Genomic DNA, 21,630 nt, shown 5'->3' with positions numbered 1-21,630 from the left:
AGCAAATATAAAACAAAAAGTATAAACACGTTACTTATAAAATATCTTATGAAAGACAAATATTAAGTATTCGTGCGTTTCCGACTTGTGTTCACTGTATTAATTTGTGTGGATTCAATAAAAACAAATAAGCGCACACGTCACATTTGAAAAAAAAAATATCTATGGTTTTGTAATGCTGTTAATTCCTTGCACGCTTTTTTTGTTAAGCAAAAAGTTATTGTTTGTTTGTTTTCAATATGATTATTGGTTCCATGTGTGCTTCCAATTGTACGAATCATTTTAATTGGCTTTGTGCCAGCGAACATTGTAAAGTGAATTCAATTACAAATATATTGCAACCAGATATCAGAGTGTGTTTGTGTGTGAACTTCTATTTGCTGGTCCTTGTTTACATACGTTGTTAATTAAGGTGGGCTCTAATTAATTGGGCAACTTTAAACTTGGTCAATTAAGTTAACAAATTCCACTATATATATAGATAAGCACAAAGAAAGTTCAACGCATGTGTGGAGAAAGACCGAAAGAGGGCGGAGGAAAATGTGTGTGCTCGACTTGCAGCGAGTTTATGTGGAATCCTAGTTTCACTTGTGGTCTATTATTGATTCTCTGATGTTGTTTGAGGACGCGCACGAGGAATGCCGAGCTAATTAAATCAAATTACCATGTAATATTTTCTCACGCCACATGACCTAACGCAATATATACAATTTCTTATCTTGTCTGCCATTAAAGACCAACCAACACAGCACAAATCGGAACCTCAGCTAGCGCAATAGATTAACAATTAAATGCCACGCACAATTAACGAGTAATAATATACCAGGCTGGGGCTTTGTATTACAGCAAATGTGCAAATGTGTGTGTCTGTGTGTGTGCATACATGTGTAGGCGTGTGTTTTACGACTTGGCTTATGTCACGCCCACCTCCTGTTGTGCTGCGCCTTCCCCCTTAATGTGCGTGCGTATATATACGTACTTATTACGTCCAATGACAACAGAAGCAGAGCTGAAAGCTCGGTAAACTATTTATTTGCATATAAATATTTCAATGCCTGGCAAAGGCAGAAGCCTCACACACACACACATTGACACAGACAGGACTCTCATTCACACACACAGAAGCAGCAGCAGCAGCCACTTGGTATTGGTATAAGTTGCGGCTGGCAAAGAGGGGCAAATGGTTTGCTCTCTGTGTGTCGAGGGGTTGTGCATAGGTGAAACGGAAAGCTGCTGCACGGTTGTAATTGAAATAGTTTCCCAGCCAACAATGTGGTATACATATGGTGTGTCCGTATGTGTGTTTGTGTGTGTGTGTGTTCCTAGTATATATGTTAGTCGGGTTATGTGTTTGCTCAACATGTTTTCAATAAAACAAAAGGATATCCATTTGTCACAGAAGAAAATTGTTTATGCACAGGTCTGCCGAGCTCAGTGCCCAAATATAATGAATCCTTTACACACACACTCACACCTGCCTATTTTCAACACACACTCACATTGTGCATAAACGGCCACAATTTATATTTGCCGCATTTCATTATTGCTTTTAATGGGGAATGCGATTTCAATTCATTTCAGTTGACATTTTTAACAGTTGACGCCGCAAAAGAACAATAAAAGCCAAACTGAAGACCTTCATATATGTGTATAGTTATGCGCATATGTATTTCCGCTTACTCTGCACGTACACAAACGCAAACATTTTTGTGTATTACTGCAAATGCGTGTGTACATTAGAATATGCCACATGTGGTCTTTGTTCTCCACTGAAAACTTGACTAACAAGCAATGCAATTCAAAACATTTTTGAATTTCTGTTGTATAGTTTGAGGGCAAAGCGAACGCGGGAAAAGTAGATTAGAATATAATTTCTGCTCGAATAAAAAACACTTTCTGCAGTAATGGAAATTTATTTCAAATTTTATGATTGCTTAGAAAAATTAAAATAAATTAGAAATTGAACCTTACCTTTCTTAGGTTTGCCTTTTACTTCTAAGTCTCCAACGTTGAGCATACCCTGTGCCGTATTTTATAAGTGCAGGGTATGCAAATCGAGGCAGTATCAGAGAGCATGGCACATTTAAGTACCAACATGATGTACATAATGTTTTACGACTGTATCGCTCATAAAGCAACGAAAGTGCAATTACCGCAGCAACAACAAACTGTTCGCTCATGTGCAACAATGTTTAGCACAATATGTCCGTGTGTATGTGTATGTGTGCTCGTTTGTGTGTGTAAATGTGCGGCACAAGTAGTTGCCCTTTAATGCCACTGCACAGCAGATGAGCTTGAAAAAATGTGATGCATAGTTTTTAAAAATGCCAAGCCAAAAATAACTTAATTATTGTGTCGTTAGCGAACGTGAATGTTTAAAATTTTCTTTGATTTTGGTAAAATTGATTTTCAGCAGTTTATTAAACACAAAACAACCATACTGAGATAAAATGGTAAACAATTTAGTCGCTTAGCGAAATAAAGCTGACAGAAAAAAGCATATTAAGTATACGAACCGTATTAAGTATACGTAATCAATGGGGGGAAAACAAAGCCACATTCAATTTTAGCACACAAGAAGACTCTATGCAGACATTTAAACTGACATGATCTAGAAAAAGAAACGGGAAAGAAGCGAGAGGGAGACGAGACCGACAGCGAGACTTGGCTCGATGCTAGATGCGTGTGTGTCCATTAGGATTTGTGAAAGGTCACTGTCGACGTCGCGAGTGACGCGCCATTGCCGTCTCAATGGCGGCGCACTTGTAACACTAATGAAAATTCCAATGAACTGTCAGCCACAGGGGCAGGACGTCACAGTCCTTGGCGCTCTGCCATTAAATTGTGTCCGAGCGGTCATAATTTTGGAAAACGACAGTCTCGCCAATGCGACGCAGAGCCGAAACGAATGCCAAAAGCAGGCAGCCCCAAAGCCAAAATGCATCCAACTTGAAACTTGCCAAGAGAACTGCAAATACTCGAGCATATTACACGTATCGAACTGCTCCCGTCTCTTCCTCCACTATGTGGTTTGATTCTGGGCAAAATTATTGTTTTTGGCTGCGATTTCTCTATGTGTGACAGGGGTAAAGGCAAAGGGGGAACCTGGCTAGAGGTCGAGGTTAGCTCATGGCAGCACTTTGTGGATTGCTTTACCGTGTGAGCACACATTTGTGGGCCTAGGCACAAGTTCGTCTTGTTAATAACTTATGACAGGTTGCTAGGCAGGCGAAACAGACGAAACAACAACAAAAGCCCCTTGACACAGTCAGCTGCTGTTGCTTTTGCTGTGACTGTTGCAGCCATTGTTGCTGTTGTCGATGTCCTTTTTGGCTGTTTTTGTGGCCGCTTGGTACTGTCGTTTGGAAATGATTAATGTAACAGTTTTTCTGGGCATTTGGCCAAAAAGGATTGAAGCCGTGGAAATGTGATGCGATGGCAAATTGATAACAACAACATACAACACAAGCGCAGCCAAAAAGGGTTCGATGAAATCAGCTTAATCATTGTGCAACAACAGTAACAGCAACAGTATTAAGTGTATTCCTATCTATGGCATATAATAAATACGACAAAAAAGCATTAAGCATTTCGAATTGTGTGTGTGGGCTTTTTGGTTCGATTCCTTGGCTTCCACGAATCTGCCACTTAATCCCAACACGTGCTGTCACTTAACAATTTGCTGGGCTTATCGTGTCGCCTGCTTTTGGGCGGGCCAATAAATAATTATAAAACTTTTGCATTTCCACGAATTTCTCAACGCGTCTGTTCAATTGCGCTAATTGACTTTCAGTTGGCAGACGACGACCAAGAAAAACCAAAATCGAAAAAAAAAAAATGGAAACGAAAATGAAAAATTTTCTTTGGGCTACGAAAAAAAAGAAGAAAAGTTTCATCGACGCCCACGACGACAAACCATTTGAGATGACTACAAAAATTAACATGCAATAATCGAACTGCCTGCTGCGATAATCCAATCGGAGTCCGCACTTCCAGGAAAAAACCGTTCACAATTTGTACTTGAGCCATGTCCCTGGGAGGACATTCTTGGCTGAAGTGTGAGCAACGAATAATAAATTTGAATATTTATGGAAAATTGGCTGAGGCCGAGGGGATGCACACAACACACAGAGAGTCGTAGCCAATCGCTTCACATTTACGGCAGCTGCAAAAAAGTTTGTGAATTGAAAAATTGAAAATAATGAATGACACGTACACACAACCACACCTATAGCTATCCCCACACACATATACATATATACTTGTATACATGTGTGTACACCTATTGCTGTTTAACGCAAATCGCTCAAAATTGCTGCGACAAATAAAATTTTGCAGTAAACTGCTTCGTCGGCAGCCTCCGTTCTCAACCTCCGTTTCAAATTGAGAACGCCCATCCAGCAAGTCAGCCGCTGCGGGCAAAACGACAGATTTCAATGACAATTCACTGGAGGGCGTAGAAGGCAGCAGCGCAGTCAGCAGCAGCAGCAACAGCAACAGCAGCAAGAAAAACAACTGAAGCAGCCGCTTGCTTGTGGGTTACATTGCGTGCCTGCTGGTGCCGTGTTATAATGTTGCTGGTGTCTGTCTGTCTGTCGCGTCTGCTTGTCCGACATGCTCCTTTTGTGTGTGCGACTGTGTGTGTGGCTTACACATTTAGGCGCTGTCGCCAGCGGGGCGCCCGCAGTTGGGCGTCGCACAGGTATTTAAATTCATTTCATTCAAGCTACAAGGATACATATTTCCCCATCACAGTCGCTGCGCCAGTGGCATTCTCATTCGCATTCGCATTTCACATTTCGCATTTGGCTGCCATTTGGCCATGGCTCATGGAAATTATGTTTTTACTGCGAATTAAAATCATATTTTCATGATCGCAAATAGGCTCAAGCAAGCGGTTTTATATTTTTTTTTTTTTTTTTTGGTTTTGGTTGTTGTGTTCCTTATTTATGTTGGCCCAGCACTTTTCTAATTTTCACCTTTTTCCTTTTTTTCCCCAACATTTTTTTATTATATAACTTGCATTTGTTATTGTACTGGTTCGTTTGAGATGGTTTTTGCAACTGGGAAGTTGCTTGTATACATTTCTTGAGTTTTTTATATTCACATTTTGACTTGCACATGCCGCAATAATTTCTGGCATTAATAAACCAAAATGCCTGAGTTGGCGGAAAAAAAACGCCCACAAAAATGGTGGTGTGTTCCATTATTATTTACTTATTATTTGCGTGGCAGGAAAAGCAGGTGACGGGAAGTGAAAAGTAGTGCTAAAAAGTGTAGCCTACTTTTGTGCGCGCCTCATTTCCACGTGTTTCAATCTCCATTCATGTGTGTGCGTATCTGTGTGTGTGTTTTCCTCCACTAATTAAACTGAAATGAGAATTTGCTATAGACCTCGTGACAGCCAACTAGTCAGGTTATCTACGAGGAATGCGTGCTATGCAATAGCTTCGAGGTTCGTTTGGGTAAATGCCAGAGTTGACTAGGTAGGTGGCTGCACTTTCGTGCTAGATTGCCTTTTAATGTTAATTTTGTGACTTAATTAGCCATAAAATTGTGCTCACCCACAAACAAAAAATAAAACTAGAAATAGTAAACATAAAGCAACCAAGCAGAACAACGACAACAGAAACTGCAGCTGCAACAGCAAGTGCGATAAATGAAACTTTAATCAAGTGTCGGCATTCTGGCAGTCAGGCCACGTTGCAAGTGAAGCATGGAAATTAGTTGCATGCTAGCCCCATTTCAACATGCTAATGTGCACTTGATTAGAATGTCACTCGAAAGCTTTCAAGCCTCTCACTCTCATTCTTCAAAGAGAACAAAAGGAGAAAAAAAAACAAAATGTCATAAATACGATAAACTTTGGATTCAAAGATTGTGAATAAATGGCCATTTGAGGCGCAGTCAGTTCCAAGCTCTGGGGAAAGACTTGCGTGCAGAATGAAATGATGAAGCATAGATTGCCAGTTACGTGGCACACTACGAAGAACACGCATACGCGACGTATGCGCAATTTCTACAACAAATTATGGCGAGGAAAATTGTTTTCGCCCCAGCAAAGTAAATCAAAATAGATACGGTCATATTACTAATAAAAATATATAAGTGGCCGTTATGCGGCATCATTAGAATCAGTCAATAAGCGACACCGCAATCTTTGTTTTCTCCATCTGCGTTTCCATTGTCATCATCTTCGACTGGCCATTGAGAGCCACATTAATGGCAACACTGTGTCGCCTGGGGTACAATTTCTAGAGGTTTTCATCTTTGGCTTTTGTCTTTCGTATCTGGTTGCTGTCGCTGTCGCTGTCTGGGACCTGTGTCAATATTGGTCTGCTGATGAATTTGCCTTCTATTCCCAGCGACGTGACTTTGTGAGCTTGTCATTATATCAATATTATATTCGTTGCAAGTTGGATTGTTTCGCAATAGAGTTATTGCGTTCACACGTGCCGCAATGGCAACAGAAAAACTGACGGCAGAGCCGCCAATTTGTAATTTACTCATGCTCCTATATGGCGCCCAATTTTTCTTTATATTTCATCAAATAATTATACCCTGTAGTCATGTCAAAAGATGTATAACAATTGGTTGAATGTAACCCCAAATATTTAGTCACATTACGAACAACTGATAAAGTATGTTGAATGAGTTGATAAACATAGCAAAATTATTTAATTGTTGCTTGGCTTAATAGAAAATCTGTTGTTCCTAATGAGTAAATGCCAGTTGAGCATTTATTTTTTTCAACAATTTTCTTTACATTCTATCCACTCGTATATATTTTATTATAATATCATATGACTGACAGCCATCGTTGGGCATGTGACTTGAATTTATTTTGCAAGAATATTTTGATGAAAACTCAAAAATATATTTTCCAAGGAAAAAAAAGAGGAAATACATATGAAGGAGTTGGTAATCGGAGACGTTGACAGCAAGCAAATGTTAGGATTCGCTTTAATTTATGACCGTTGAGTTTTATTAATGCTACGCAAACTTGGTCAAGTCATGAATTGGCCATGAGGACAAGTTGGCACGCTACTAATAAAACATATGCGAACTCATCAAAAACTAAACTTTAAATATGTCCCTAGGGTTCTCAAATGAAACGCATGCGTGCGAGCGTGCGTGCCTCAAATGGGAAGCACATCTAACGAATATAGAAAGTGAATCAAGTTGACAGCAGTGCATGATTCACTCAAGTGGAAACGGGGCCCGGAAGACACACATAGTTATTTGCTGAGACAGAATCAGAAATAGTCAAGTAAACTAGTCACCTAAACACAACAAAATGACGCAAAGTCTTTAAAATGTTGGATAAAAAGGTTTGCTCTTTCGTTAAATACTTTAGCAAGTTGATCAGATAAAGTTATAAAAACTATATTAAAGAAGAAAAATGTTTTGTTTAATATACTTAATAAATTTTCTGCAAGTTGGTGATGAGATTTTTGAAGTTATTTGCAGTAATAAATTAATGAAATTTAATTAATTTCGATATTTTGAAATCAATCTTAAATTTTTTAATTCAATTGACGAATGAATTTTGTGTTAAACAGCAAGTTACTAAAGATAGAACAATTGAATGGGACTCTCTGTTGTTCATTATAAATTTACATTGTCTGCATTGTGTAAGCGTGTTTTCATTTGTACACTCATTCTCACGCCAGGACATCCCAACTCCTCTCCGCCCAGGCAATCCTCCTGTCGTCTAGTGTCTGTCAAGTAGCCAATCAGCATCTGCGCAGGCAACAGCTCGCATTTTCACACTTGATATTTGCGACAGTATTTAATTATTAAATACGACACTCGCTGGGGGAATGGCCATGACGTTTACGTTTGCCATTGTGAATGGGAATTATTTGTATGGGGACATCGTGTCGTATGAGCAATATGCCACTTAACATTCGCTCGATTGGCCAAGTGACAGGCAACAGACGTTGATTGCAGCGTTTGGATACTCCCATTGATGCTACTCCTTGTTGTTGCCTTGTTGTTGTTGTTGATGTTGTTTTACTGTCCAATCATTATTCATTGCGTGACAAGCGCGCTAAATGTGTCGCCGTGTGTACTTGTCCATTCCCGTATTCGTACTCCTGTGTTTGTCTCGCTGAGGTTGTCAATAACTTTGAACACGACAAAGGCATAATAACAGATTTTGACACGCAAGCGAAAAACCAACAACGGACAATAGAAATATTGCGAAAACAGGCAAAATCATAATACACTATGAGACACCTTAGATGCGTAAAAGAAGTTGACAATATGTGAACATTTTAAGTATTACATTTGCGTACCTTGTAGGCCATTCAAATTGTAGGGTATTTCACCACTTCAAAGATGGTAAATGTTGTCTCTGTATCAAGCTTATGGCGTAAGGTAAAATTAATGCCTATCATTATCACGGTTTTCACTCTCCTTTTTCGTGTAGCCAAACGGTATTCGTGTCTTTCATCCTTATTCGTCCTTGATCGCACATTGCCTACGGTTCCAACGTGCCAAAGCTGGCCCTACTTCATTTGATTTTTGCTTGTATTGTTGATTGTGAATTGTTGATTTCTATTCTTTGTTTTTTTTTTCTTTCATTTTACCGCCGCCTGTTTGCTTGGCTAGATTCGTTGCGTGCCAGGATACGAAACGCTCAAAAGGTCCTGCACTTTGGTGTCTGGTGTAAATATTTGTGACATAATTAAGCAGTGCTCAGCATGATACCGCCAGGGACTGAAACCGGTAGCGCATTATCAAATGCGAAAGCGAATGCGAATGGGAAAAGGGACAACTTATAAAGCTGAAAATAAAACAAACATCGGATTGTGCGGATAGCTCGACGTACGCGTGATTAAATTCCATTTGTAGACACAGCTCCTCCGATTCGAAATATTTACCGAACCTTTTAGTGCCTTTTGCTGCGTGGTTGAGTGCTCGCCTCACATAAAGATTTGAGCCAAGATTTCAGCGCCATTGTCGATGGCCGACGGTTGACGACGCAGCGAACTCGGCAAAAGCCCGACGAACCTGAAAGAGACCCGAACAAGGCTCTTTCTCATTGCCTGACTTTCGTGCGTTTACTTAAAAACGCTTGGGGAACCATTTCAGAGATTTTTCGGGTAGCAATTTATCGCACAACTCTCTGAGTGGGTGACGTTGATAGGCATTGATAACGACGGCTCTTTTCAGAGCCTTCTTGTCCGCTTCTCCCTTCCAGTGTGTGTGTGTGTGGAGCAGGTTCACAACAAGGTAATTTGCATAGGAAACTCGCTTCAGAAAAAAGGTTGCTCAATGTATTCGGATAGACGAGAGAGAGTACTCGCACTTGACTTGCCTACTGTGTGTACTATTCGATAGTATCTTTGGCATTGAGTAGCGATTCCAATTCAATGATAGTGCATAAAATTAATGGATGTACTCGCATCTAAAATTCGGCATCCACAAAGCCCCTAATAAATTTATGGCACTAAGCCGATTGGGCCAACTGACTCTGAAGGCATTCCAAATGCGTTGACTCTGCGCATATTATTTGACAACAGCTTGTATGAATGTGCTTTAAGTGCTTTGGTTTGGGCCATAAAAATCGTAATATCTACCTTGAATTTGCGTTGCAGAGATCTTTGAACCATTTATTTACACTGATAGTTTACATCTATTGTCAATTGTCACCCCATTTGAAAAACATTCAAATAACAAAAATTGAAAAACGAAATGGGACTGAGAAAGACCCGAAGTGAAGGCATTTCACATAATTAGGATTCACAAAAAATGTCGCTAGGCCCAAAATGTCTGTATCTGTATATGTGTATCTATTTGGCTTTGCATGCAAATTCAAAGAATGTTATTACAGTTGGCGTTGAACCTTTAGGCGCACAGACGTCTTCAATGGCCAGAGATGACGTCGAACTGAAATTGAAATTGGAATTCAAATGGTTTTTGTGTGTTGCAATGTCAGAGTATTCACAGCTAGAGCGCTTGCTTTGACACCATCGAGCAAATTGATATTGATCAAAAAATGTATATGTCTATTATTTATTATCTGTAACTCGGATCAATTTTTTAGAATAATGTTCAAAATTATATTAATTTGATCTTACACAAGTACTTCCGTTGTTTGTAATTTGTGTGCACTGAATTTACGTAAATTCTTATCAACAACTATATATAGAATGGATGTGCAGTGGTAAAAGAAACTAAAATGTTTTTAAATCGTGTTATTCTGTTAGTGCTTGTGATCATTGGCACTTTGGAAAACTTTTCAAGTGCAGCCAAATTTAAAACCACCATATTTGATGATTACGTTTACGGTGATTGTGATAATCAGCCAGAGAATGTCCTTAACATTAAAACCGCGTTTGACACTTCCGAATTCATTATACATAACGACGTGGACAACGTAACGCTATCGGGAAATTTAACATCAAGATGGGATATTCAAAAGACAGATCGCCTTGAGGTTTCAATAGTGATCAGGTTATATTACGTGATCTCTAAATATAAATTTATGTATTTTATCAGGGTATCTTTCAATTACATTACTTGGATCATGGTTCCTGGCAACCAACTATGTATTCAATACGTCTAAAGAATGTCTGTGCAGTTATGTATGATAAAAATCAACACTGGTATAAAGCTTGGACTTCGCACATTATAAACATCGATGAAGTTAAGGACAATTGCGTAAATGTACCAGGCGTAAGTTATTGCAGTTATCAGACTTTTTCTTCTGTTTAAGATAAAGAATACTGTTTTCTTTTTCAGACAAAATTAATACATGAACCTTTTGAGTTGGTATTTATTTTTGATTTGAGAACACCAATTGATACTAATGGCCTTTATAGATTATTTATTGCTATAGCAGCATATGATGAGTCTTCACGAAAGCGGGATACATCTATCTGTTTTACGATTAGAGTTCAATTCGAGAAAATAGATTAATGTGGAAAAGGACAATATCTTGGATCCCAAAAATTATACGAATTTATAATAATTATTGATATTTGCTTGCTATCTTGGTGTTTAATCTGTGTTGAAAAATGAAAAAGTCTTCAGCGAAAACATGTTGGCAAAATTACTATTGTCAAATCGCTCCTGTTTCCTCTACAATTTTCTAAATATTAATTAATTTCTGTGTTTTAATAAAAGAAAATATGGGTAATAATATTTGTAGAAATTGTTATTCATATTAGGATTGCAAGATATTCTGCAATTCAATAAATAAAGAGCTTTTGCTGGCACTGTCCTGAATTTGAGAAAAATCATGATTTATGTAAAGAACATATTTTGTTAACAAGCGACTTGAGATAGTTTTTTAAATTAAATCCAACTTTTGAAAGTTCTACAGAAAGACTTTGATTTGCAAAAGTATCTCCAGTAATGCTTATTCGGCCAATGTTTTTTTTTAGCATAAAATCGAGTAATTATTCATTTAATCAAAAATCATTTTTCTACACAATTAAAGTTTGCAATAGAGATAAATATTTTGTTATTCTGTCGGAAATGCATGTTGCGCTTTATATAATATATTTAACTTTAAAAAAATTGATTGTTTTCAAACAAAATTAATGCTACATCATCATATTAGCTCAAATCATATTATACTCACTTACAGGGTTGCCAATGCAAATTTATACATTTCCCCAAAAATCGGAATAAAATTCCCCAAATTTGGGGACAAAAATCCGCTGATTCCCCACAAATTCCGCACATAGGTTTTTTTAAATGAAATAATAAAAAGCTGAGAATAACTCATATTAGTATTCTTAATTAATTAAAATAAAAACTCAAACAGTTAACATTCATATTCTTTTCCATATTTTTGTGGATAGCATTTTGTTTGACGGGTTGAACTTGACGCTGCCGCCTAGTTTTTTAATTCCTTCTCTTGCAGCCATAAATGATACAACAGTATCTGTATTCAGTCGATTACGGTTTTCAGTTTTCAAATTCTTAAGAATAACATAAACTTATCGAACTCAGCTACGAAAATGACGAAGACAGCGCGCATAACATGTAGGCGTTTAAGAAAGAGAAAAACGGGAATCCCCTGATCATAAACAAAACAACTGTCAATCTACTTGTAGTTTGAAACTAGAGATGTGCTATACATAATATTTTTAAAAAAGGTCGATGTCGTGTCGATAATGAATGATGAAATATATACCGACGAGAATAAGATTTTAAAAAATGTAAAAATCCCCGCATTTTCCCCACATAATGCCAATCCCCAATAAATCCCCAATCAACTTAAAATTTCCCGCACTTTGGGGAATTCCCCACAAATTGGCAACGCTGCTCACTTATTAAAAATTAAAATTACCAACATTAGAGTATCGAGAACAACAAAGATGCTCATCTTCATGTCCGTTTGTTTCTCTTGAACTCAGAAAATATAATAGACATATATATCATATATAATATGTTAAAGATACCAAATATTTAAAAAAAAGTGGCTGCACGCATAGCTCTACATTCAATCGCAAGTTATATTTGAATGCTGGAACATTTGATTACTTGTAACTCACAATAAATTTAAAAATGCTGGCCAAATAATATACAAGTTAGAAATTAAATTTCTGCTCGTGATAAAATAGCCCATAGATGTTAAAAGATATAGTTTTGCGAAAAATAATAATAATAATTAGAGTTGATACTGGTGAAGTGCTGGCAAAAACATGTACATGTGACTTTGCGTGTTTTTTAATTTCCTATATATACTGACCAAAAAAGTCTTTGGGAATTCAAAAATCAAAATGTGGCTGAGTCGTGTAGTGCTTGTGCTGTTAGCAATAGTTTTTGAAATAGTAAGCTATTCGAAAGGTTATCAAATCCGAATCAGGTTCGACGATGATGAAATATTTAGTGACTGCCGAGATCAGCTGGATGGTGTACTTAATATTAGTGGAGTCTGGGATTTAACAGAGTTGACCATTGAGTCACAATCGGACCAGATAAAAGTATCGGGTAACACAACATCGGTTTGGGATATTCAGCTGACGGATCGTGTTGTGGTGATTTCATGGAGTCTTATGTAAAAATATATGTGTTTTTGATAAAATGTGGCTTTCAGGGTTCCATAGATGTTTATAAATTCTATCGTCGGGAGTGGGTACCAACAATCTACAAGATTAATGTGCCTGATGTATGTTCAACGATGTATGATAAAAATCAGTATTGGTACAGTTTGTGGACGCAATACATAACGAATGCTGACGATATCAAGGACAAGTGCATTAATGTTCGTGGCGTAAGATATCGCAAAAGTATAAGCAATAATTAAAGCCATAATAATACGAAATATCTTCATTCTTAGGTGAAGTATATACATAGACCATTCATTTTGAAGGACCTTCAATTCAATAATCAAATGACAACTGTGGAAGGACCTCACAAAATACAAATTCAACTTAAAGCATTCAATGTGTTTGGCAAATTGCGTCCAACATCCATATGTTTTGAACTGAAAGCATATTTTGAAACCAAATTTATATAAAAATAAATAATTATATATATTTATAAAAATAAATAATTGATATAAAATTTGAAGAATACTTTAGGAATGTTGAATGAAAAAAACCTTGTCTTCTGCGGGTTTTAGGTGCATTAGTTGGCAATCTTGTATATTTTGAATGCAGTACTATGTCAATATACTAATTATACCCATTGGTATAAATTCCGTATTTTGCAGTATATTAATTTGATATGTTTTTGAATTTTAATACCGCACTGTTTTGTTTTCATTGAAATGAGTAGTGGGTATCACAGAGTCGATAACATTCGACTGTAACTTTTTTACTTGTTTTTAAATATAAATATATGAATCACTCGAGTTGCAATCTAAGATTATTTGATTATTTGGTAAACATCCGGTATATCCATGTTATGGTCGCGAAATAAGTTTTAGACATCTGCAATAACATGCTTTGATTACCATCTATCTGCTTTTGAAAATCAATTAATATTTAAGCAACTCTATAACAACACGACTTATGTACATATGTTATGTATATATTATGTATCTTGATCTAGCGGCCCAGTTAATGGTGACATTGTGCGCAATCAGTGCGAACGAAAAACCTCTGCCTGCAACCATTTCGGTTAACTTTCAATGACTTAACCATTTTGTAGGCCTTTTGCAGCCGAACATGGCATACATAGATGTACGAACAGTAAGAGGACATGAGAGAAAGGGTCGAAAGGGTTTAGCACATGTACAAATTGCTGTTGTGGCCGACATCATTTGCATAGAGGCGACTGAATAGTAGTAAAAAGGATGCTTTTTGGCCCAGTGCCAAGCGTAGGCCAACTTTAAGGTTTCTTCAATTAAATTGTTGTGCCATGCCACAGTCAGCGAGGCAAGGACGATCCAACAAGGGGGTGGTCATGTTTTGCAAGCTATATGAATTTGCCTCTACCCTTTTTACTTTGTTTTTGTTTGTCGTTGTTGTTGTAGCTGTGCCTTTTGGTTGTTGTTTTCTTGTTTCTTTTTTCTCTGTTTTTGGGGCATTTCATTTTGGTTGTGAATGCTTCTGCTCGTTTTTTCTTGGAAGAGCCGGTTTGGTTGGCTTACTTGAAGAGTCAACACTTTAGGGGCCACAAGCACAGCGATCCACTGGGCTCTCATTTTGACTTACTGCACATCAAGCTCGACTGCAAGCTCATCAGGCTCAGCGTAAGTGAAAAAAATGAACGTGTTTTATGTTGCTTTTTTTTTGTTGTTTTTGTTGCGTGAGAAATGCCCCAGGAAATTGTACTAAACAGCAGAAAAACTGGCAAAGTAAACGAAAGACGCTGTCACTGCTGTGGCTGTCGTTGCTGTTGCTGCAGAATGTGGCCAAGGAAAGCAACCATAACGACTCCTGTATTTTGGTGTATGCGGCAGAGGGAGTAGGGGGAAGATAAGCCAACGACAGACAGGAAGGCAGGAAAATTTATGGCATGCAGGCGACGCGAATCCGCCGGAAATGAGGAGCAAAATTCTGGCTGACTGGATGGCTGGCTGACTTGCAGACAACTCAAGCTAAGGCATAAACTTACGAGTAGACATTAGGCTTGCTGTCTTTCGTCTTATCACCACTACCTTAGACTGGCAGGTGATAATCACATGCAGGCTAAAATGAATGGCCAGGAACAGCACGTGGAATCTGGCTAAGCAAAAAAAGAAAAGATGCCCAAAGGTTCCCTGGGACCAGCCACAGGTCACAACAGATTTGAGCTACGCTGAACTCGAACAACTGTTGAACTCTTAACGAATTCAATTATCTTTCAATCGAATATTCATTGTATTCAATATGTTATTGAACTTGAAATATTTGTATGCAAATCCCAAAACACAAAATGGAATTCTGTTTTTTACTTGTGTTGTCCCTCAACTCGAATTGGTCAACCAACGTGGGTTAAATGGCTGACTTCCGCTTTGTAGTGGTTGCACTCAGTGAGCCACTTCCTGTCATTTTGTGTTCTTTTTGGGGGTACTTCAAATGTAATTTAATATGTTTATTTGCTTGGCGGGTACTTTGTGGCAGCCGTTGTGTCTGCCGTTGAATTAATTGTGTACCTTGGCGAGACCAGTCACAAGTTTCCATCTGACAGCTGGCAGCATCTGCCGTTGGCTGTTGCTCTTGTATGAATAACGGAAGGTGCTTCCTGAGCGACACCTTCCTCGTTTCCCTCTCACTTCCCACGCGAGCACAAGCCAAAAATAAAGCAAGAACAGCAATTGGGGGAGTCGGCAGCAAGAGAAGAGAACGAACAACTCTCTAATTAATGTGTTTGTTTAGCTTTTGTGCTTTTCAAAATTTGCTAGGTGTTGTTGCCGCTGTGCCGGAGTGCCGGATGTGGCTCCGGAAGGGAGACAACATTTTAATTGAATGAACGCGGCATCTATTACAGGCCTACCAAGTTTTCAAGTCGATTCAATCCCCCATAAACTCTTTTGCTCTTATTATTCTTATTATGCAAATGTGCTTACCAACAGACATTTGAATTACGAGTCTAATTGTTGTGTGCTTTCTTTCTTCATTCTTTTCACTGCAGCAACTAACCAAGCAACTGGAAGTTAAAGATGCATCCCATTAATTCACTTGCCTGCCGCAGACGTCAAAGATTTCAACTGGAATCGGAGCTGCATTAGTCGAGTGGAGCAGCAATGGAGGAGATGGAGGAGAACGATGAGCCCAGACAGTTGGTGGCACCGGAAACGGATTCAGCCCCGTCAGACATTGTGGAACCGGTTCTGGCGCTTCTACGCTCGGATGTCCTCAATCAGACGCGTCCGCCGCTCTTCTACAACAGCTACAACATCTCCGAGGATGTGTATTACTATTTCAATGGCTTCAATGCAGCGCCCACGAGTACAGAGCTGGCCCTCAGTCTCAACACGACCACGGGCAGTGGTGGGCCCAGCAGCACCACACGCGAGCCCGATCTGTCCGAGTTCCTGGAGGCGTTGCCCAACGATCGCGTAGGCCTGCTCGCCTTTCTCTTTCTTTTCTCGTTCGCCACGGTCTTTGGTAACTCGCTGGTCATACTGGCGGTCATCAGGGAGCGGTATTTGCACACGGCCACTAACTATTTCATCACTAGCCTGGCGGTCGCCGATTGTCTGGTGGGTCTCGTGGTGATGCCCTTCTCGGCACTATACGAGGTGCTGGAGAACACGTGGTTCTTTGGCACCGACTGGTGCGACATTTGGCGCTCGTTGGATGTGCTCTTTAGCACCGCATCCATACTGAATCTGTGCGTCATCTCACTGGATCGCTACTGGGCCATCACGGATCCATTTAGCTATCCAATGCGCATGACTGTGAAGCGTGCCGCTGGCCTAATTGCGGCCGTTTGGATCTGTTCGAGTGCCATCAGCTTTCCTGCGATTGTTTGGTGGCGGGCAGCACGCGATGGCGAGATGCCCGCCTATAAGTGCACATTTACCGAACATCTCGGTTATCTGGTGTTCTCCTCAACCATATCGTTCTATCTGCCATTGCTGGTCATGGTCTTCACCTATTGCCGCATTTATCGGGCGGCGGTTATCCAGACGCGCTCCCTCAAAATCGGCACCAAGCAGGTGCTGATGGCATCCGGGGAGTTGCAGCTGACGTTGCGTATACATCGCGGTGGCACCACACGTGATCCTGCCGTTAATACTAATCAAGTGTCTGGCGGCGGAGGAGGCGGTGGTGGAGGCGGTGGCGGTGGCTCGTTGAGTCACTCGCATTCGCATTCACATCATCATCATCACAATCACAGTGGCGGCACAACGACTTCGACGCCCGAAGAGCCGGACGATGAGCCACTATCGGCACTGCACAATAACGGTCTGGCCCGACATCGACACATGGGCAAGAACTTTTCGTTGTCGCGCAAGCTGGCGAAGTTCGCCAAGGAGAAGAAGGCTGCCAAGACGCTGGGAATTGTGATGGGCGTATTCATTGTGTGCTGGTTGCCGTTCTTTGTGGTCAATTTGCTGTCGGGCTTCTGCATCGAGTGCATTGAACATGAGGAGATTGTGTCGGCGATTGTCACATGGCTTGGCTGGATCAATTCCTGCATGAATCCTGTGATCTATGCCTGCTGGAGCAGGGACTTTCGCAGGTGGGTTCAACCCGTTATCTCTCTTATTCACAAGCGCCATTCATTCTGAAACATTCTTTTCACAGGGCTTTTGTGCGTTTGCTGTGCATGTGCTGTCCGCGGAAGATACGACGCAAGTATCAGCCCACAATGCGCTCCAAGTCACAGGTGAGTTGTTGTCCAGCTTATGGTCCATTTAAGCTGCGGTTTTCTTTTTCATCGCTGCGATTTTGCCACAACACATTTTGCAGCTCTTTCGCTCTTCGCCGTCTCTTCTCGCTCAAACTCATTGCCAAAGTTAGCGACGCATTTTATTTTTTCATTTTTTGTGTTTTTCCATCAACATGTTTTTTATATTCTTGCGGGCGTGAGCGACGTTGAAAACTGTTTATGAATTATGCACCTCACCCCCGACTCTTCTGCAGCTTCTGGCCACACTTTAGTATGCTCCAGAAACGAAACTCAACGAACGACAAAATTAATTTACAAATTTAATGAATATGATGGAAGAAGCACAGAAAAAAAAAAAAAAAAAAAAAAAAACAGCAGCAAGTTGTACCCTTCTCCGTGTGCCAACTCTCATCATCACTCCATCTCTAGCATTTGCCATTAGCATTCACACATGACAGGCAGCTGGAACGCGGCACCGACGCCGAGTGCCTTAGAAGAGCTCTCATCCTTGCATGCGCTCATCATCCCAGCATAAATAAACAGCTCAGCTGAGCGCATCAGTCAACGTCATCGACACCTTCCCTCTCTTCATCGCTGAGCTGTTGATTTTAATGAATAATTTTTTAATGTGTGTCTGCACTCTGCCCGATTTGGGTCAGAATCAGTCACGTTCAAGTCAAAAAGTCACAATGCCAACGTTCAGTTTAATTACATTGAAAGCAAATTGATAGATTTCATATTTGCAACTTCCTTTGTTTAGAATGAAAATCAACATTTCTATTGCAAACTGTTTGCACAATTTGTTTCCAATTGACGGTATTTGATGGGCTACACTCAAAAGCTTAATTAACATAATTAATGATAAATATCTCATTCACATTCAATCCCTTCCGCTCAATCGCATCAAAGCCAAAAGAGTCAACATCATTAATAATAAAACGGAAAATCCATCACAGAAATTAAATGCAAATCAATCACACACAAAAGTCTTTGATCACTGCTAAGGACACGAGATATTCTAGCTATATATTTATAAGTACTCCTAAACATATATTTGTGTATCACATCACGTCGCTGTTTAGAACTTTAAGGGGACGAAACAAGATGTCGTGTGGTTTTAGAGATGTTAATATGCGGCACATCTGATTATGATTCTGATGGTGTTTTTACAGAGATTTGCGACACGGCGCTGCTACTCAACTTGCTCGCTGCACGGCATTCAGCACGTGCGACACAATTCCTGCGAGCAGACTTATATATAGTTTAGCATAGATTTATAGTTGCTCCCCCAACACAGTGAGTGGCGCCTTTTACTTTCCAATACAAAACAAGTGCTAGAAATGAAAAAAATGAAAGACTCTTTCTTCTTCTGTGTGTATTTGTAAGTCAATGGCAAGGTAAGCAGCGACTTGTCTATGTTTTGATGTTTCGTGTTCGTTCTGTCGCCTCTTTCGGGTCATGCACAACTAAAACTAATCGAAAGGGTCGCACACGTTGCACAATTTGTTGCTTCATGCCACACACTACTCTATTTGTCTCTTTCACTCTCTTTCTGTGTGTCTCCCTCTCTCTCTGTGTCTCTTTATAAATGTTCAACTCAACGATGCGCCTGTGTGTTATGTTCTTTTGCCTCGACTGTGACATTGTTGATTGTATTTTTAGTGAAAAAATGAAACGAAAGCACACACAAGCTAAAAGGAAAAAAGAATATATAAAGTAAACTGTGATTTCAGCACCTGTTGAATGTACTGCACCTGAATCAAAACACACACACACACACACACACACATAATCACAGGGTGCAGTCCTGGCTGGGCTTAATGTCTCTGTTTGAACAATTCCCTTTGGCATGGCAACTGATGTTACGTTGCTTTGTATTGTTGTTCATGTTGTTGTTTAATATACTACGCAGAGAGGGAGAGTCTGATGGCCTTTTGAGATAGCATCTATGCTCAATGTGTAATATAAATATTTCTCTACGTGCGCCTCAAAGTATGCAATGTTAAGTGAATGAAAATACATAACACAATATGAGATTTGCTTGCGAGTAGCCTTGAAGCCATAAATCCATTTTAATGCCTTGATACAGGGTATGCGCAAGTTGAAGGCAAATCTCTGGTCACACACGCACTTTTTGCACAACACACACGCGAGCACGCAGGCCAAGGACATGTTGTCCTTGCTGCGTTTTTGTCATGTTGGCTGTCGCTCTCTTTGTTTTTGCTATTGTTATTACTGTTGTTGTTTTTGTTTTTGTCTTTGTTATTGTTTATGGCAACCATTCACTAAAAATCTACACACTCACTCACACCAATCCTTTCACACTCACACAAGCGCACACTCAATGTGTTTATCTTGCTGTTTTGTGATTTTTACTTAAGTTTCAAACCTCCTCATCTCTCAATTTAAGTGCGTGTCTGGTTTACTTGTGTTTATGTTCGAAATTTTAACTTGGCATTGTTGTTCTTATTATTGCCACTTTTATTTGTTGGCCCTTGACTTTCCACACACAAACACACACACACACACGTAAGCAAACATAGACAAACCCACACACATCAATAAGTGCGCCTGGACATATTCTGTAAATCAACTCCCAAACCACTCGAGCAGCATTGTGAGTAATGCTATCAAGTTAACCATAAATCCTTTTGCACTCTAAATTTTCAACTCAATTTTCACATGTGTGTGTGATACAAACAAACAAACAAGCAAACAAACAAACTTAAACTTAAACCACACAATTAAATGGATGAAAATCTTGTTTACAGCCTTCCCCCTTTAAAATAATGTAACTACAAGTCAGCGAGTGGCTGACTTTGGGTATTTGCTGTCGGGTGGCTGTGCCAGGATATCAATTACACCCAAGAGCATGCCAATTTATATGCCAATTCCTCTCGCATTGTTCGAGTATTGTATTGTTGAAAAGGGTCACGACAAGCGCATCTGACTTATTGGCGGGCACTTAAAGGAACCGGATGAAATATAAAAGTATATCGGGTTCATATTGTTTCGATATGTTAATCAAATAACTTACAATCGATTTAATATTCCAGGAATGCAACACAAGTGTATTTGATGTATTTTTTATCAACCTGCCACGAAATTTGATATTGATTTATCCCTCTTAACAATGTTGGCACTAAATCGGATCGAGTTTTATTTCGCTGAATGTTGCAATTTATTTCTAAGAACCCATCTCTTAAATCATGTTGCGCTCTGGCCTTTTTTTCGTAGAATGAAATGAAGCACAACAACCTGCATACTTAGAATATTATCAGCATTCCTTCAAGATTAGACTTAAGTAATGTTAAGCCTCCCCATTAGAAAGTTTTCCCTTCACGAAATGTCTACATTCACCTCGCATTTAGCAGTTGTAATGTGAGAGCATGGTATTTTAGTATTTGAGGGGCGGACACTTAAAAAAAACATACACAAATTCCGGTGATTGCTTAAATTAGCGACAAATGAGTTCAACTTCCGTTGGCCATTTGATGACGATGACGACGACGACGACGACGTCGACGATGCTCACAACGGGCTACAAATGGAGATGGGTTCCATTAACCGGCGCCCATAAAGTCCTCTTGACTGAGTGTGTTTATGCCCCCATAGTGTGCGTGTGTTTCGGTGTATGGGTGTGTGTGTGTGTGTGTGAGAGTGAGTAGGTTATATTCATTTGGACGATGTCGTTGCCTGGTCTAGTCAGTCCCTTTATCGCCTACTGGGCGGTTAGCCATTGTCTGGCTTGTGTCCTCGTAGTTATCTTCAAGCCCATTGCGGTCAGCCGCAAGCTGAGTGCGTGTCTCCTTGTACGTGCGTGTGTGTGTGTGTATATCTGTGAATTTGTCTCCCCTGATGTCACTTGAAAATTAACTTCATTGATGTTTTGTGCTG

General features: G+C 39.6%; 3 protein-coding genes across 3 annotated transcripts in view; all 3 read left to right on the top strand.

Annotated features, from left to right (window-relative positions):
* Positions 1–21,630, top strand: part of LOC117575230 (dopamine receptor 2) — a 30,789-nt gene that overhangs the window by 3,068 nt on the left and 6,091 nt on the right. The window contains 2 exon segments of the mRNA XM_034259360.2: positions 16,027–17,583; positions 17,649–17,730. Of these exon segments, the coding sequence (XP_034115251.2) occupies positions 16,139–17,583; positions 17,649–17,730 (1,527 nt within the window). The 5' untranslated portion in view covers positions 16,027–16,138.
* Positions 10,190–11,112, top strand: LOC117575231 (uncharacterized). Its single transcript, XM_034259361.2, has 3 exons — positions 10,190–10,447; positions 10,510–10,686; positions 10,753–11,112. The coding sequence occupies exons 1-3, from the start codon at positions 10,190–10,192 to the stop codon at positions 10,927–10,929; spliced, it is 612 nt and encodes a 203-aa protein (XP_034115252.1). The 3' UTR covers positions 10,930–11,112.
* Positions 12,744–13,483, top strand: LOC117573530 (uncharacterized). Its single transcript, XM_034256777.1, has 3 exons — positions 12,744–13,001; positions 13,061–13,237; positions 13,304–13,483. The coding sequence occupies exons 1-3, from the start codon at positions 12,744–12,746 to the stop codon at positions 13,481–13,483; spliced, it is 615 nt and encodes a 204-aa protein (XP_034112668.1).

This window comes from Drosophila albomicans, chromosome 2R (assembly GCF_009650485.2).
Source record: "Drosophila albomicans strain 15112-1751.03 chromosome 2R, ASM965048v2, whole genome shotgun sequence".
Taxonomy (NCBI): Eukaryota; Metazoa; Arthropoda; class Insecta; order Diptera; family Drosophilidae; genus Drosophila; species Drosophila albomicans.
The sequence above is the reverse complement of the archived record's forward strand: the minus strand, read 5'-3'. Positions and strand labels throughout refer to the sequence as shown.